This window comes from Macaca nemestrina, chromosome X (assembly GCF_043159975.1).
Source record: "Macaca nemestrina isolate mMacNem1 chromosome X, mMacNem.hap1, whole genome shotgun sequence".
Classification (NCBI taxonomy): Eukaryota; Metazoa; Chordata; class Mammalia; order Primates; family Cercopithecidae; genus Macaca; species Macaca nemestrina.
In genome coordinates, this window is record NC_092145.1 from 51,327,089 (window position 1) to 51,345,401 (window position 18,313).

At 46.6% G+C, this 18,313-nt stretch overlaps 2 protein-coding genes across 5 annotated transcripts in view; one reads left to right on the forward strand and one right to left on the reverse strand.

Moving 5' to 3' along the window:
• Positions 1–17,879, forward strand: part of LOC105499696 (solute carrier family 25 member 53) — a 56,187-nt gene extending 38,308 nt beyond the window's left edge. For 2 of the 4 annotated variants that reach the window (XM_011772459.3, XM_011772460.3), the window contains exon 3: positions 14,981–17,879. In XM_011772459.3, the coding sequence (XP_011770761.1) occupies positions 14,981–15,935 (955 nt within the window). In that variant the 3' untranslated portion in view covers positions 15,936–17,879. Of the gene's footprint in view, positions 1–6,411; positions 6,511–6,734; positions 8,337–14,980 lie in introns of those variants that run through there. The other 2 variants (XM_011772461.2, XM_011772463.3) reach the window with 2 other exon arrangements.
• LOC105499697 (zinc finger CCHC-type containing 18) lies at positions 2,994–5,406 on the reverse strand. The gene is given in 1 exon segment (XM_024787036.2): positions 2,994–5,406. A coding segment is annotated over 1 exon segment (1,308 nt). The 5' UTR covers positions 4,819–5,406; the 3' UTR covers positions 2,994–3,510.
• Positions 17,880–18,313: the final 434 nt, after the last annotated feature.

An 18,313-nucleotide genomic window follows, 5' to 3' on the forward strand; every position in this document is an offset into this window, starting at 1 on the left:
TTCCCGGCCTGTTTCATCATCTGAAATATGTGTCAATTAATAGTAATTAAATTAGTAGCAAATTAGAAATAGAAAGTAATACTTATCTTGAGGGAGTTGCTATGAAAAGCTAATAATGCGTTTTAAAGGTTTGGCACTGGGTGCCTGGCATGTAATAAGCTTGGAATAAATCGCACTTGCAGTGATTTAAATTTTTATTGCTATTGCGGAAGGATCAGGAAGGGAAAGAATATTCAGCAAAAGAGACTGAGAAGTAGGCACCAAAAAGATCTGGGAGAGGGAAACCGTGAGATGATGTCATGGAAACAAGGGAAAATAGTATCAAGAAGGAGGGAGATAATGCAAAAGGAGGTCATTCAAAGGCTGGTGTCTCCTGACAAGACAAAAGAGCAATTTTCATCTCTTAGCGACTAATGAGAATGAAGGGAGAAAGGAAAGGAAAAAACAATAATTATAAATGAAGGGTATTGAACACAAAATTTTCTAAAAGCCTTCTTTCACTTAACCCTGTGATCACTCCAAGTCTTCTATGTCTTCCAATTGGGCAAAATACATACTTCTTGAATAAAGGAAAGCCAGTGTGACACAAAATGAAATAAAAAGTATCACTTTTGCATCATTTTGGTGAAGTAAAAATTTAGACAGTTTAAGGTTTACACAACAGAGGACAGGATGAGGGGGGAAGGAAAGGGGATGAATTACAGAGCAGGGTTTCAAAGTAATGATCTTGAACCTCCAAGCTAATTCCAGTGAAAAGGAGGGTGGGGGTAGGTGTAGCATTTACTCCTCTTTTCATTCTACCTGATTTCAGAAAGAAATCATGACAGCGTATCTAGGTAAATCATTCAATAGCATTTATAGATTGAATTTGAGAAAAGGTGAGCAGGAAGTGGAACTATATTCTAATCTTGGAGAGATGAGTGGGCAAATCCCCTCCAAGGATAGATTGCAGGAGAGGTAGGAAGGAATAAGGGGCTGTAAGAGCCAGGTAGTGTTGGGGGACCCTGTGGCTTTGGGGGCTTGATGAAGCTGCCTCCTGCCTGGGTGGTGGGTTCCTCTTCGCCTGTGGTGAGATGGAGGTGGCTGCCAGGGGCCAGAGGTGCCCCAGATGGATGCAAAAAGTGGGTCTCTTGAACCTTTACTCCTGCTCAGTTCTCAGCTAAAAGGTCAGAGGCAGAGGGGCCCTCCCAGTCTACTGGACATGAGCATTAAGGAGGCTGAGGCTTAAGGCCATCATGGAATGCTGAGGAGGGGGAGGTGATGATGGGCAGAGCACATGAGGCTGAGCCTCCATCTCCCCCCACCAAGAGGTGAGTGTGGCTCCAGGGAAGGGGAGTGGTGGTAAAGTGCAATTGTGAGAAAATGGATGGAGCAAGGGGGATAGGAATGAGATTGCGGGGATATGGATGAAGCAGGGGGATCTGAATGAGACTGTGGGGATATGGATGGAGCAGGGGGGATATGAATGAGATTGTGGGGATATGGATGGGGCAGGGGGGATCTGAATGAGATTGCGGGGATATGGATGAAGGAGGGGGGATCTGAATGAGACTGTGGGGATATGGATGGAGCGGGGGGATAGGAATGAGACTGAGGATACAGGTGGAGCAGGAAGGATCTGAATGAGACAGTGGGGATATGCATGGAGTAGGGGGGATCTGAATGAGATTGTGGGGATATGGGTGGAACAGGGGGATAGGAATGAGACTGAGGATACAGATGGAGCAGGAAGGATCTGAATGAGATTGTGAGGATATGCATGGAGCAGGAGGGAACTGAATGGGATTGTAGGGATATGAATGGAGCAGGGTGGGTATGAATGAGACTGTGAGGACATGGATTGAGCAGAGGGGATAGGAATGTGATTGTGGGGATATGGATGGAGCAGGGTGATAGGAATGAGATTGTGGGGACATGGATGGAACAGCGAGGATAGGAATGAGATTGTGGGGATATGGATGGAGCAGTGGGGATAGGAATGGGATTATGGGGATGTGGATGAAGCAAGAGAAAGGGACCAGGGAAGAGCAGAGTTGGGGGTGATTCTGGAAGGAGAGCACTCCAAGGCAGATTCTGGGCCTGGCAGCCCTGGGAAGGCTGCATTGGGCTCCTTGCAGTGTGTGGCTTCTACTCCTCCCTGGGGGACTCAGCCTAGACCCTTTTGTCCCCCATCGGTCTGCTAGCCTAATTAGAGCCCCAACCTCCACTCCTCCCACCACATAGCCCAGGGTTCTGTGTGAAACCTGTGGGTCTGCAGTTTCTGCCAGGCCTCCTGTCCCTGTCACTGTAGATGGGAGCCCACCAGCCTGGCCATCATACCCCTTCCCCTCTCCCCCTGTCCTTCTGTCCTCCACCTACATAGCTCTGTGCTCCTTTCCCTGAGGTGCCAGCTCTGGCTGCTGCACACCCTGTCTCGTCAGCCCAGGGGCCCCCTCTTTCCTCCCAGGCAAACTCCCTCAGGTCCTCAGGTCTGCATTCATTTCACTCCACTCCCTGCCTTAAATGAAATCATTCCTCCCTGCACCTTGCCAGTCTTGACCTCTTTGTGAGGATAGGGACTACTGTACCTACAAGAAAGTTGGGACCCTCGGGGATAGAGGTCACATGTCATCTTTTATCACCCTCTAATCTGAGGTCAAGAGATGGGGCAGGAGTAGTTGTCCCTTCCCAATACAAACAGGAATGGAGCCTCTGGAATACCCATTTTCAATTTTTGTCCCTGCTGTTCCCCATCTGATGTCTCATGATATGTTCAAGAAGAAAACATTGGAACATTATTAACTCATGGGTGCAGGAGTTGGCTCTATGACCTAGGAGACAGGTCAGTTGTGTTAACGGGTTGTATGGGAGATATTCAGTCCATTTCAGTTTCCTTTCTCCTTTCCTATAAATGAGGTTGATAAAAACCCATCCTCCTAGTATGACCCCCACTTATAGCTTCTATATTTAGTTTCATTTTTCTTTATCTTTCTAAAAGTAACATCACACAGAGATATGAAATAAGATGTTTATATATATTCATTGACATAGAAGTCCACAAGATATATTATTTGGTGAAAAATACACAGTATAGAACAGCATTTATATTTGATCACTCTTATCTATACATGTATCTATCTGGGTACACAGGTACAGGGAGATATCTGGAAGGACATTCACCAAAGGGCTGACAATGGTTACAAAAGGGTGCTGAGTTTCAGGTAATTTGTACTTTAGTTTTTGTATCTTCCTTTATTTTTGAAGGTTTATTGAAAAGATGCTCCTTTCATAAAAAGTAGAAAGTCATCAAAGAAATAGACACATGGAGAACAGACTCTTAAGCCAGCAGAGAAGGGAGCATGGACAGAGGTCACACCATTCCCCTCCACTGTGCTGGTATGAAAGACCTCTTCTCTTTCCCAAAGGAAAACTGCTTTGTGGATTCATGCAGTTAGAAACCCACCCTCCTCTCCTGTTATTCCCATTACTCTGAATACAGTTAAGAACTCATTTAGGGCTGGGTCTAGATCCTTACTGTGGCTCAAAAGCATCACTGTGTTCTCCAGGGACGTCTTTTGACCTGTCCTCTGTATGTGTCAGCTCCTGCAGGGTGATGATCAGATTCTCAAAAACCTGGGCCTTGTTGCTCTCATTGTCACAGGTTTCTTCTGAGTGGCCCTCCTTACCACAATATGAACAGCAGATTGTGTATTTTCACTTCCTGGCTCTACAAATATTCCCAGGACCATCGTTCTTATACCCAGAACCACCACTGGTAGAAAGAGACTGAGCCCCAGAATTGTTGGGGGAATCAATAACCAGCACTTGATCCAGAGGTCTGGCTCTTCCTCTGAAGGGAGGGACACCTGTGGGTGTCAGTGGAGGGTCCAGAGACACCACCAGGATCACATCCTCATCGGAGTCATCAAGGGTATCATCTATTTCTATCACGTTGCAGTTACAGTTAGCACTGCCGATTGTTATTGGCTGGGCACCCTGAAATGCCACAGGGCTGGCTGCCTTCTCCATTATTGGCCCAGACCTTTTCGGCCGCTTCCGTTTAATAAAAGCATCATCCCAATCCTCTTCCTCCCTTATCATCTTGATTAACTCCAGGAAATTGGGAAGCCGCTCCTGCGCATTTGCATACATCCTGAGAAGATGCTTAAATTTAAGCCTGAAGCACAGGTCCCTATTCAGCTCGGTGCCTAAAAGAAGCTGTTGCAAGCCAGTCTGGTTTGCATCTTTCTCAGCTAGGATGCCAGCCTGAATAGCATTCTGGAGCTGCAACTCTAAACGGATCACATAAAGGGAGGCTTTCTCCCCTAGTGCCTGCAGGGTGTTAACAAATTTACCATGGGCAGTCACACTGCTTTCAAACTCCCCAAACACCAATTTCATGGCCCGCAAGAAATCTGCTACACTTAGGTTGGGGTTGGCCGCCTGAAGCAAACGCATGACCTCCCGGGCAGGGCCCCTAAGTGTTTTCATCAAGCGCTTGAGTTTTTCCTCCTCAGACATACTCCAATCTGGCAGGACCCCATTGACTTGGATCAGCCAGTTTTCAAAGGTTTCTTTCCCCTGGGCTGGCACCACTCTCCCCGAGAACAACTTCATGTTTCTCTCTGCCATGTTGACCACGAAAGGACCGAGACTCCTCCCGAGAGACCTCAACATGGAATGGGCCCAAGGCGGCAAAGGTGCATTCTGCTGCCTGCTGTTACCCACACGCGCAATGATGCTAGCCATGACTGACGACGATAGGGTATCTGAATACAACAAGATACTCGCGCTTTTTGGAAAAGCCTTATCTGCAGGATTCTCCAAAGCAACGTTCATGGGCTGTGCCTGCCTTGTATTTCAGTAGGGATTCTAAGGAAAATAAAAACGGTTAATAAGATAGTGGGCTGTGGGGAAGCAGTCTGTAGTAGCATTCTCGATCTTCCTGAATAACGTTGTAGTGCATTTTATATCTGCCCAGTGCCTTAACAATACCCTGCAGGAGACTGGCAATTACAACATTCCAGAGCTAGCAGGTTTCCTTGGACTAGTAGGTAGTTTTTCAGAGCCACATCCATCCACTCCTGCCTGTACTCCAGGAGGGGCGACAACTGTTGCTTCTAATTCTAGATGACATAGTGTTTGGAGCTTATACTGGGCCCTCAAAACGGAACTCAATGGTTGTGGGTCACAGATTTATGGTAATAAGAAACCATTAACCTCATGGCCTCAGGTCTCAATCACATCCCCTTGTCAACGTTTCCCCCGTTATTTCTCAGATTCTTACATGAACTCGGAAACTAGCGTTCGCCTTTATTTTATGTGCAGCCTCTGCAACAGGTGCCTGCCGTGAGAAAATTAGCCTCTGGGGTAGAGCCGACTTTTGTCCACTGGGGGTCGCAGGTCCCAGTCCTCAGGGCCTCAAGACTGACGCGAAGGAGGGAAAGGAAGGATTGGAAGCAGCTTCATCTGAAAACCTGATACCTCCTCTCCACCAGCTTCACTGTCACCAGGCGGAAAATTCCCTCTCCCATCTTCTGAACGCAAGCCAAAGTGCCTCCTGCCCCCATCCCCACCCCGCCTTACATTTCCTCCGGGAGACCCTCGCCCTACCAGCTCTGCAATCCGCCGCACAGAATCCAAGTTCGGATTTGGCTTTGATGACCTGCCAGGGAGAAAGAGACTGGAAGTTGGATAACCTCCCACCCCCATATTCCTTCCCAGGAAGAGAGGAGGAGATGCAAAAGGGGTTCAAGACAGCTTGCGATCGTCTCCTCCCGCCCCTTGCCACCTCCCCGAACACACCCCCACCCCCGATGCCCGACAACACCCCCGATCTCCGACAACACCACGACCCACCTTAATCCAGGCAAATCCTAAATCCTACCCAGTTGGCAGCATCCAGATGAACCACAACTCCTTCCTCAGCGCAACCAGGCCAAGGGAATGCTCCATCCCCTGCCTCGCAGTTACTGATTCTCCAAGCCAGGCGCCGCCCAGTCCTGGCGGGGCTTCCCCCACCCCTCTCCGCGCCGGGCAATCGCGCGCTCTTTCTTTACCTGCGCTCCACTGGTAGGCAGCATGTGCTCCCGCGTCGACAGCTCTGTTTTGCCTTCCGGTCCCCGTAGCTCTGCAGGGGAACGGTATCTCTGGCGCCTCCTCGGCCGCTAAGCGACCCGGGGCTGCCAGATCTAGCGAGTGCTTCGCATGACCGCCCAGCAAGGGGTAGCCGAGTTGAGGCAGCGCGGTTCCCAAGGCAGCCAAGGCTGCTCCCACCCTCCAGTTCGGCCCTCCGGGCAGCAGCGGTTGCTTTCAGTCTCTGCCCATTGAGACAAAAGAGCGTGACGAGCCGGGCGACGCGGCCAATCAGCGGGGCGAGGGGGCGGCCTCCCCGCGCAGCCTCCGGCCCCGAAGCTACTGCTAGCAAGAAGGGGGTGCGGGAGGGCGGGGGCTGCGGCAGACAGGCGCGGGAGCCGGCACGGCGTCAAGTGCAGCTCGGAAGCACGGACTGGGCCCATTTCCCTTTCATCCGTGAGTTTGCTGCTACCCCATCGCTTCCCTTCTCCCTATCCCCTTCCACCTCGGCTCTCCTCCCGGCTTTGAGACCGGATGCCTTAAACACGAGGTGGGACAGAACCCAAGTGAACAATGAGAGTTCCTCACCTTTGTATAGGCGGAAGGGGGGAAACAGCGTTTACTGAGTGCTTTTTGTGTGCAGAGGCGCCTGCATGGACATCTCCTTTCCTCTTCTCAGCAGCCCTGTGAAGGAGGTAGCAGTGTACCCATTTAACAGGAAAGGACTGAAGCACCCAGGCAGTACAGTTAGGAAGTGCAGAGCTAAGAGCTGACACCCAAGTCAACATGTCTGACTTCAAAGGCTGCCCCTTGCCAACACTCCTCTGTTCTGTCAGATTAAGGGATAGTGGAGAAAAACCAAGGCCAGGATGGGAGGACCAACTTGGGATTGCATAGAATTGGTGAGCAAGAACCGTTATCTCCATTTCACAGATGAAGAAACTGAGCCAGAGAGAGAGAGGTTACTCGTTTTGGCCTGTATCCTGCAGCAACTAAGTTACAGCATCCAACCTAGCACCTGTATGTTGCACTCTAGATGCTAATTCTTTGCCCTGCAGCGCTGCCTGGAGAGTATTTTTGCACAGGTAGTCTCAAACCATCTCAACAGCAGTCTCAATGTGATGATAGTGCTGAGGGAGGGGGTGAGGAGGTAGTGGGGACAGGGCTGAGGGAAGATGAAGGCAACCTTTATGGTGCCCATTGTACAGAAGAGGAAACTCTTTTTGACACTTTTCTTTCTTGTTTCTTTTTTTATTATTATTAATCTTTTTTTCTTTTTTTCTTTTGCTTTTTTGTTTTTTTAACACAAGCTGCCTGTTTTTTAAAAGCAACATTATTTCTACAGCCCTTTGTGACCCCAAAGAGGCCAGGCTCAGAGAGGTAAAATGATTTATCTGAAAATACAAGGTGAAGCCAAAATTTGAACCAAGTCTCTGAATCCAGAACTCATGCTATTAACCAAAGTGTGAGTACAAGGTGGGCTGCCTCCGAACCATTTTGGAGAGCTTGTTATAAATGCAGCTTATTGGGCCTTACCCCTGGGGGATTTTGATGTACTAGGACTAGGCATGAAGAGTGTGATTTGTAGTTTTAACCAGCCCTATAGTTGATTCTGAGGTGTAGAGAGATTCGTGAACCACTGTTCTAAACACCACCACGTGATGCTGAAGGTTATGAGTAAATGGGCCTGTTATCAGTGTATCTGTCCATGGCATATCTGTCATGAAATGTAACTCCAGAGCACAGATTCCTACCCGCGGTCCTTCCTGGAATTGTTAGCAAAGAATCTGGACTCCGTATATTCTTCTGAGTCCACAGCTTTGCAGATTTTCAAATGGGTCTGTCATAACATCTTCCTTCTTCAAGCCATGCTTGACGAAGAAGTGTGAGAAATAAAACCCCATTTAACCTAACCCCCAAACCACAGCTCTCTGTTGCTGATATAGCTCTTTCATTTCCTGGCTCAAGGACAGGTTGCTAGGTTGCCCTTCTGTGAGCTCTTCAGGGGACTTCTCCTTTGCTGGATTTGGCATCACTGGCCCCAGAGAAGGAGCAACTCCATGGAAACGGCATGCAGGGTTGTCCAAAGTGAATGGCCGTGAAGGCAGTGGCTGGAAAACCTGCTCCATTTTTCCCTGACTTAGAGAGCAGGTATTACTTCCTTTTTGTATAGTGTGGCTAGGAGGCTCCTGTGGGGCCTGTTCTTGACTCCTGATGTTTAGAAGCAAGTAAACAGTCTGATGCCCTTCAGCTGCTGTTGGCTTCATCTTCAGTCTGCCAAGGTACTTCACTTGCTCCTTTCCACCCTCTTATTTACAACCCCAAGATCTAGAGTTCCTTGGAGTAAACAATATAAATTTGGAGATAAAGCACCTTCCATCTCAGGATCATGGCCTGTGGATGGAACAGTGGGGTAGTGGTGGTGGAGGGTGGAAAGTGTGGATGTATGGATAAGGCAGGTTGCTCACCTTGCACACTCAGGGGTGATGCTGGCAGTAGCTCTTAGGTTTCCTTCAGACTTTTGCTTCTGCTCCCCTGTCCCATGACATCTGACTCTTGCCTCCCAGAAGACTCTTGTTCAGTGTTTAAATTGGCTTCATCACCAAATTAGGTATTTGCAGCTGGACTTGGTAGGGATGGAATCACATAAAACCAAGAATAGGTGTCAGAGCTCTGACAAAAATAATGATGGGAAATGGATTGTGTAAAGTGGCCAGGGTTGGGCTACTAGAACAAAGCAAGGGACTCTTCATGCAGGGGTGGGGTGAATATTAGCAACCTGGCTCAAGTTGGATACAGGATATCCTATCTCTGGCCTCATGTGTATGAGTGTGTTCCAACTGATGGCTCTAATGAGACCACATTTTCTAATTTCAAAAAATAAACCTTAAAGGCTTGAAGGTTTGGAGATAAAGCTTTCAGCTGAAACAATAATAGCTGCCTTTGGCTGCCTGCCTCCTTTGTGCCAGGAACTTTCTATCTGTTATCTCTTTTAAGCTTCTCAGTAACCCTGTTGAGACAGCCATTGTATCCCATTTTGCAGACAGGGAAACTGAATTTCAGGGATGTTACGTAACTTGTGTTAGGCTTCACAACTTGTAAGTGGAGGCACTGAGACTGCAGGCCAGGGATGTCAAACACCAAAGCCCATGAAAACTCTTCTTTGCTGCCTTCCAAACAAGCAGTCCAAAATGCATTCTGCAGATGACCCAGTTCATTAGACCAATTGCAGCCTTTAGAACAATTTAATTGTAATCGTGCCTTTATTCCTATTTTCTAATTTTTTTGACTTTTAAAATTGTATATATATATATTTTTTTTATTATACTTTAAGTTCTAGGGTACATGTGCACAACGTGCAGGTTTGTTACATATGTATACATGTGCCATGCTGGTGTGCTGCACCCATTAACTCGTCCTTTATATTAGGTATATCTCCTAATGCTATCCCTTCCCCCTACCCCCTCCCCACAATAGGACCCGGTATGTGATGCTCCCCTTCCTGTGTCCAAGTGATCTCATTGTTCAATTCCCACCTATGAGTGAGAACATATGGTATTTGGTTTTCTGTTCTTGTGAAAGTTTGCTGAGAATGATGGTTTCCAGCTGCATCCATGTCCCTACAAAGGACACAAACTCATCCTTTTTTATGGCTGCATAGTATTCCATGGTGTATATGTGCCACATTTTCTTAATCCAGTCTGTCACTGATGGACATTTCGGTTGATTCCAAGTCTTTGCTATTGTGAATAGTGCTGCAATGAACATACGTGTACATGTGTCTTTATAGTAGCATGACTTATAATCCTTTGCGTATATCCCCAGTAATGGGATGGCTGGGTCAAATGGTATTTCTAGTTCTAGATCCTTGAGGAATCGCCACACTGTTTTCCACAATGGTTGAACTAGTTTACAGTCCCACCAACAGTGTAAAAGTGTTCCTATTTCTCCACATCCTCTCCAGCACCTGTTGTTTCCTGACTTTTTAATGATTGCCATTCTAACTGGTGTGAGATGGTATCTCATTGTGGTTTTGATTTGCATTTCTCTGATGGCGAGTGATGATGAGCATTTTTTCATGTGTCTGTTGGCTGTATGAATGTCTTCTTTTGAGAAGTGTCTGTTCATACCCTTTGCCCACTTTTTGATGGGGTTGTTTTTTTCTTGTCAATTTATTTGAGTTCTCTGTATGTTCTTGAGCCCTTTGTCAGATGGGTAGATTGCAAAAACTTTCTCCCATTCTGTAGGTTGCCCGTTCACTCTGATGGTAGTTTCTTTTGCTGTGCAGAAGCTCTTTAGTTTAATTAGATCCCATTTGTCAATTTTGGCTTTTATTGCCATTGCTTCTGGTGTTTTAGAAATGAAGTCTTTGCCCATGCCTATGTCCTGAATGGTATTACCTAGGTTTTCTTCTAGGGTTTTTATGGTTTTAGGTCTAACATTTAAGTCTCTAATCCATCTTGAATTAATTTTCGTATAAGGAGTAAGGAAAAGATACAGATTCAGCTTTCTACTTATGGCTAGCCAATTTTCCCAGCACCATTTATTAAATAGGGAATCCTTTCCCCATTTCTTGTTTCTCTCAGGTTTGTCAAAGATCAGATGGCTGTAGATGTGTGGTATTATTTCTGAGGGCTCTGTTCTGTTCCATTGGTCTATATCTCTGTTTTGGTACCAGTACCATGCTGTTTTGGTTACTGTAGCCTTGTAGTATAGTTTGAAGTCAGGTAGCGTGATGCCTCCAGCTTTGTTCTTTTGGCTTAGGATGGTCTTGGCAATGCGGGGTCTTTTTTGGCTCCATATGAACTTTAAAGCAGTTTTTTCCAATTCTGTGAAGAAAGTCATTGGTAGCTTAATGGTGATGGCATTGAATCTATAAATTACCTGATCTCATTTTTTAAAAATGAAACTACTAATATAACTTATGGAGCAACTTATATACCAGGTGCTATGCTAAGCACTTTCTGTACTTTGTCTCATGCATCCTTCATGACAATCATTTTACATGTAAGGATACTGAGGATCAGCAAGATGATGAAACTTGGCCAAGGTTATAAAGCTAGGAAGTGACAGAGTGAAATTCAAACCCAGGGCTGGCTGAATCCAGAGCCCATGTCTGTGCCCTACAGCACAATGCAGTGGGGAAGACAAATGTGGCCCTCATCTTAAATGGGCTCCTCTCTGTCAACCACAGCTCTATTTCCTTCTCACACATGGGGTAGGCCAGCCCCATGCACAACTCACACTTCTAAGCCTATGTACCTTAGGCCACTTCCTCAGCCTAGAATGCTTGCCCTTACTCCCCTACCTAACAACAGCATATTCTATTCTACTCAGTTAAGGATTGAGTCATATGCCCCTTCTCAGGTAGAATAAATTGCTCTTGTCTTTTTGCTTCCACCTTCATTAGTGTACCCTTTATTTTGTTTTTCTGTAGAGTTTAGCTCATTGTTGACCTGTCTCCCCTGCTAGATTCCCAGGCACTTGAGGGCAGGCACCAAATTCTATTCACTCTAGCTCCATGGTGGTTTACCCGCAATGATTTAGTGGATGATCAATACATGTTTGTGAGCTGACCAAAGGACTGGCTGAGAGATACCCTGAGTGAACAGACAAATACGTTCATTTGTGGCTGGATCCTGGGGCAGTCACACAGGCTACCCATGTGGACTAGACTGGCTGGGAGAGTCTGGAATCCTCTGGGCTCATTTTACTAGGCTGTAAACATAGGAGGCAGGTCATAGGGTACAGATGATATCTGCTTAAGGCCAACTCTAGGTCCATTCTGTGGTCTGTACTTTGAATTCATGTGAAGGGGCCAGGCTCTCCTAGATTGCTTATGCTGCGCCTTCCCATTTGTGGAAGTAAGGGCTTCCCTGCCTCCCTTGGGAACAGAAGATTTGTTCCCAAATGCCCCTGTGTCTGGTTATGGTTGTCCTGAGAGCATCCAGAAGGAGCATGTGTTCTGTGGACACAGATACTGAAGTCCAGAAGCATTTTTGTTTTGATACTTCTTATCAAGGCCACCATGTTATGGCTTCTCAACCACTTTCTCTCATTTCATGTTATTAATCTCTGCCACAACGTTTTGAGGTGGATCCTAATACCTCTGTTTTGTAGCTGAAGAACCTGAGACTGAATGAAATGTCTTGTTCATGGTCACACAACTAAGTAAGTGGCAGAGGCAGAATTCAGTCTCGGGTCTGTCTGCCCTTTCAAAAGCCTGGCATCTTAACAGAAAATACATGGGAGAAACACGAACTCCCCTCCCATAAAATGGAAAGGATTGGATTTATAAAATGGATTACATATTAAGGTTAGATGTTTCTCAATTATTGTTCACCTTTAATCCCTCAAAATGATTTACAAAAATGGCAGGAGTTGGGGATTGAAAAGTACAATCCCTCTATCAACTATTGACCTGAATGCCCCCATATCAACACCCTCTGACAGATACAATATGGAGATGACTAAAAATTATTTTGCCCTTTCTTCTCCATTTACAGCTCAGGTGGGTAAGGCTCCAAGATGTCATTGAACTTCTAAAGGTCACACATCAAGTTAATAACAAAACTCACTTAGAATCCTAGTTATCTCATACTACCCCACCTGCTTCCTGGCCTTTCTGGGGTAGGTGCAATAGTTGGGAATCCTTGTACTGCCAAATCCTAGCCCAGTTTTCTTTCTGCTAAATCATCCTGCCTCATGGTGTCAGTGAACACATTTATAAATGGTAGGGAGGAAATGGAACATTACTGCACTCTGAGGTAGAAGAAAGGACAAATATTTACCTCACCACCTGCCCTTATTTAGGTGAAGGTAAGACTTTGGAAAGAAGATCTTTAGTAGGAGAGCTGAGGACTGTTGGGGGCTTCTGTGGATTTAGCAGCCTGGGTATCTGGGAGGAGTCCCCTTTGGCTCTGGAGAAATGGAAGTGGGGCTGCCAGGGGCCAGAGGTGGCCTAAAGGGATGCAAATAGTGGGCCTCTTGAGCTTTTACTCCTGCTCTGTTCTCAGCTAAAGGGTCAGAGGCAGAGGGGCCCTCCCAGTGTACTGGCTATGAGGGTAAAGGAGGCTGAGGCTTAAGGCCATCATGGAATGTGGGGGTAGGGGGACATGGTGATGGGCAGAGTACAGGAGGCTGAGCCTCCATCTCCCTCCACCAAGAGGTGAGTGTGGCTCCATGGGAGGGGAGTGGTGGTAAAGTAAGATTGTGACAAAATGGATGAAGCAAAGGGGATAGGAATGAGAATGTGGGGATATGGATGGAACAGGGTGGGGTTATGAATGAGATTGTGGGGATGTGGATGGAGGAGGGGGATAGGAATGAGATTGTAGGGATATGGATGGAGCAGGGGGTATAGAATGAGATTATGGGGATATGGATGGAGCAGTGGGGATAGGAATGGGATTGTGGGGAGATGGATGGAGCAGGGAGAAGGGGCTAGGGAAGAGCAGAGCTGATGGGAGTGATTTTGGAAGGAGTAGTACGCCAAGGCGGATTCTTGGCCTGGCAGCCTCGGGAAGGCTGCATTGGGCTTCTTGCAGTGTGTGACTTCCACTCCTCCCTGGGGACCTCAGCCTGGACTCTCTGGTCCCCCATCAGCCTGCTAGCTTAATTAGAGTCCCAACCTTCATGCCCTCCACCACATAGCCCAGGGTTCTGTATGAAACTTGTGGGTCTGCAGATCCGGCCAGACTTCTTGTCCCTGTCACCGTAGATGGAAGCCCTCCATCCTGGCCATCGTGCCCCTCCCCCTCTCCCCTGTCCTCCTGCCCCACACTCACACATCTCTGTGCTCCTTTCCCTGAGGTGCCAGCTCTGGCTACTGTACACCCTGTCTCGTCAGCCCAGGGAACCCCTCTTTCCTCCCCGGCAAACTCCCTCAGATCTGCACTGAGCATTCATTTTTTTCTTTAGATCCCAAAGTTCCTTCATATGTCCTGGCTTCCAAATTGCTTCTCATACTAGCCATCTGCTTCCTGGCCTTTCTGGGGTAAGGAGCAATAGTTTGGGGTCCTTGCACTGCCTATTCTATCTAGTACAGTGGTTCTAAGCCAGGTTTTGCCTCCCAGGGGACATTTGGCAAGGTCTCAAGATATTTTTGGTCATCACACTGTGTAAGTCACCACTGGTGCTACTGGCACGCACTGAGCCAAAGCCAGGGAGCCTCTGAACATCCTCCAATGCACAGGACAGGCGCCAAGAATAAAAAATTATCCTGCCCAAAATGTCAATAGCACCGAGGTTAAGAAACCTTGCTCTATTATATAGCTACAGGTCTTCAAGGTTAGGCTTAGAAGTTGCCAGGTGCTGAGTCTTTAGGCACTGAACTTCCAGAAGCAGCTGCTCTTTCCTTTCCTCACTTGCTAGAGGGGGGCTGGGCGTTGCCATGAAACAGCTACAACTTGGGCAGGAATCTATGGAGAGAAAGGCGAGGGGAGATTCCCCCTCCCCAAATTTAATACCAACTTTTAGAGAAAGCATTGCACTTCAACTGTTAAATGCCTTTCTGCCTCTACAAGATAGTGCCAGATTTTTTAAAAAAGAGAATAGTAATGTATTATTCAAGTAGTTTATAAAATGCAGTTTCATGTCATGAAAGTTGATGCATTAAGTTTTGGAGTCTTCCCCTCCTCTATTTCATGTTTTTCTGTTGTAATCCTTTGAATATTGGAATATTTGCTGTGTCAGCAAAATACTGTAGTGGTGGCTCTGTTCAGAAAAACTGATTGCCTTTCTTTTAATTTAAAGTTAATGAATTCTTAATTTCTTAAGGGTGTGCTTATATATCAGAAACTGGCTCAAAGAGTTGCTTGTTTCCGTCGACCTGAGTTTCTTAGGGTTCATTTCTAATTAAGCAATGAAAATGCTTGCCAACAGAATTAATTGGTCGGTCTAATCTCTTTTTTTCCACCCTTGCCAGTTTCTTCCATCTGCACACAGTTGTCTTCAGCATGGGGGAGCAGAACCACTCTCCCGGGAAGGAGCTTCAGCCCAGGACACGAGCAGAGGCTCCAGGAAAGAAAAGCTGGCATTCCCAGGCCTACGCCCTTGGGGCCGTTTCCAACTTTATGTCTACTTTTCTGACGTTTCCTATCTATAAGGTTGTGTTCCGGCAACAGATCCATGCCATGGCAGTGTCAGAGGCTGTGAGACAGCTTTGGCACGAAGGTCCTCAATACTTCTACCGGGGAATCTACCCTCCTCTTCTCTCCAAGACGTTGCAAGGGACTCTTCTGTTTGGGACTTATGATAGCCTGCTGTGCTTTCTCTCTCCTGTTGGGCCACACACCCTGGGACACCGCTGGGCTGCAGGGCTCATGTCTGGCGTGGTGGAGGCTGTGGCACTCAGTCCCTTTGAAAGGGTGCAAAATGTGCTCCAGGATGGTCGCAAGCAAGCTCGCTTCCCCAGCACCTTCAGCATTCTCAAGGAATTCAACTCTTATGGGCTTTGGGGGCGGCTGTCACTGGGTTACTATCGTGGTTTCTGGCCTGTCCTGGCCAGGAACAGCCTGGGGAGTGCTCTATATTTTTCTTTCAAGGACCCCATCCAGGATGGCCTGGCAGAGCAAGGCCTGCCCCATTGGGTTCCTGCCTTGGTGTCTGGTAGTGTCAATGGAACAATCACCTGCCTAGTTCTGTATCCTCTGATTGTGCTGGTTGCTAATATGCAGTCCCATATTGGATGGCAGAACATGCCAAGCCTGTGGGCCTCTGCCCAGGATGTGTGGAACACTCGGGGTCGAAAGCTGCTCCTGATCTACCGTGGAGGCTCCCTGGTCATCCTAAGGTCCAGTGTGACATGGGGCCTCACTACGGCAATCCATGACTTCCTGCAGAGGAAGTCTCACTCCAGGAAAGAGCTGAAGACTGACTAGCTGCAGAACGTGTGGCCATGGCAGCTTTGTTATTCTAAATCTTCCCTGGTTGGTTCTATATAGCTTACTTCTTTGGCTCAGTTGCCTAATACAGCCATCCTTTAGCATCTGTAAACTCATTGCATGGGAGAAGTTCCCAACTACCAACCTGTTGAGCAAGGACAAAGCCCAACAGGATTCCTTAGTCAAAAAGAAATGTTCGCCCCAGTCTCTCCACAGCTTCAGTAGCCTCAGAGCCAGGAGGCCTTTAAATAACATGTAACCCAGATTAAGTGTCATTCCTTTAAGGAATTCCTTGGCAATAAGTGGAAACTTAAAAAGATGACCTTACTTAGGCACTTTGAGCTTTGGGGCCCCTCTAGGTGTCCTCCAGACCAAACTGAGTGGAACTCCAATTTCAAAGAACTATGCTTGACTCTTAGGATGGGAATTCCATAAAACTCAGATGGCTACATTTTCATGACATTGTTCACTGCCTCTACCACCACCTCTCACTTCTCAAGGCTGTGGGTCCTACTTTCAGGGTAGCAGCTGTGACTGGAAATCCCAAATTAGGCTTGTGTGAACTCATCAGGTGCCACAAGAACTAGTGGGGCTGGAGATGGGAGTGCGAAGAAGTGTGGCCCATGGATGGAAAGGATAAAACTTTGAAAGAAGAGATTTAATTACATGCAAAATAGAAACATTTGCTATAGTCTGCTTGGTGTTATCTGCTAGGACATTTCTGAGAGCAAGGTGATAACATTGCCTAGAAACCATTTGAGTTTCCCTAAAAAACCTGGAAGTGAAGTGACCATATCTTTTCACAGATAATTGCATATTTTGTTGATGTGGTTAATGTAGTTACTATGACATAAAGATCACTAATCTTAGCCTTAGAAATCAGAGCCATTCAAAATATGGTCCTTATATAACTTTCAACATATTGTCACTCCACTTACATAAACCCCAAACACTAGCCATAATGAACTCTTGTTCTCTCCCCAGACATTCCATGAACTTTCCCATGGCCATACTTTGGCCCACACTATTCTTTCCACCTGCAGTGCTCCTTCTTCACATGCCAGTCTACCAAAATCCTTCCAGCTCCTCAAAGCCCAGCTCAGAGGTCACCTTCTCTATGGAGCCTCTTGATTTCCCCCAACTGAATGTGACATTAATCTCTGTGACATTAGTCTCTTTAACATTAGTCTCTGTGATGCCCCTTTCTTTTTCTTTTATTTCTTTCTTTCTTTTTTTTTTTTTTTTTTTTGAGACCGAGTTTCGCTCTTGTTGCCCAGACTGGAGTGCCAGTGGCATGATCTCGGCTCATGCAACCTCCGCCTCCCGGATTCAAGTGATTCTTCTCCTGCCTCAGCCTCCCGAGTAGCTGGAATTACAGGCGCCCACCACCCATGCCCGGCAAATTTTGTATTTTTAGTAGAGATCGGGTCTCTCCATGTTGGTCAGGCTGGTCTTGAACTCCCAACCTCATCAGGTGATCCACCCACGTCAGCCTCCCAAAGTGCTGGGATTACAGGCCTGAGCCACTGCGCCTGGCCTCTGTGATGCCCGCTTCTAACAGCATTTCATACATGGTACTGATTCCATTATGTCACTAATCTCATGTGACCCTGTGTTCTTGTATTCTTCAATACCTCCTACTAGACTGTAAAACTCATTGAAAGCAGGGATTCTTGTATGCATTTTTAAATCTTCCATTGTGCCTAGGTGCTCAATAACGTTGGTCGAATTATTGAATTGATTATCAAGCTGTGATGTGGTATATCCTCAGGGTGCTGTCCCTTGTACACGAAGATAAACTTATTGACTCACTGTCAGCAGGACACATGCCTTTGGGCTGTGTTTTTGTTTTCTTTTAATAATGGATTTAGTTTTGTGCTAATGATAATGATGCTGCTGCTGATAATAATAACAATAATAAAAAATTACTTTCAACTGGAACATTTGATGAGTTTGTGTTACTGATGGCATGTTTGCTCTTAGCACCAGTTCAGGAACTGAAATTTCACAAACAGAATCACACTGTATAACTGTCCCATTTATTTCAACTCTAGGATTTTGAGGATTTCCAAGATGACATGTGTTATAGTTTCCCCCTACAGATATCTTAGTAATGCCCTCCTCTTGCATGTCCTTACTGAACCAAATTTGTCCTGTATTTGTCTTACTTGGTTGTAGATTTAGCAGTGAGAACTTCTCACTGAATGCCACAGAAATTAAAGATACAATTGTTGGAGGTATGATGTCAGAGAGCATTTGCCACCAAGGTTGGCAGAAAATGGCTGCTCCAGGAGAGCTGAAGATGAGTTTCCACATCTGCAGATCGGGATGTGTTGGGACAGTACTCAACTTGTGGATTCAAGAAAGTATGAACA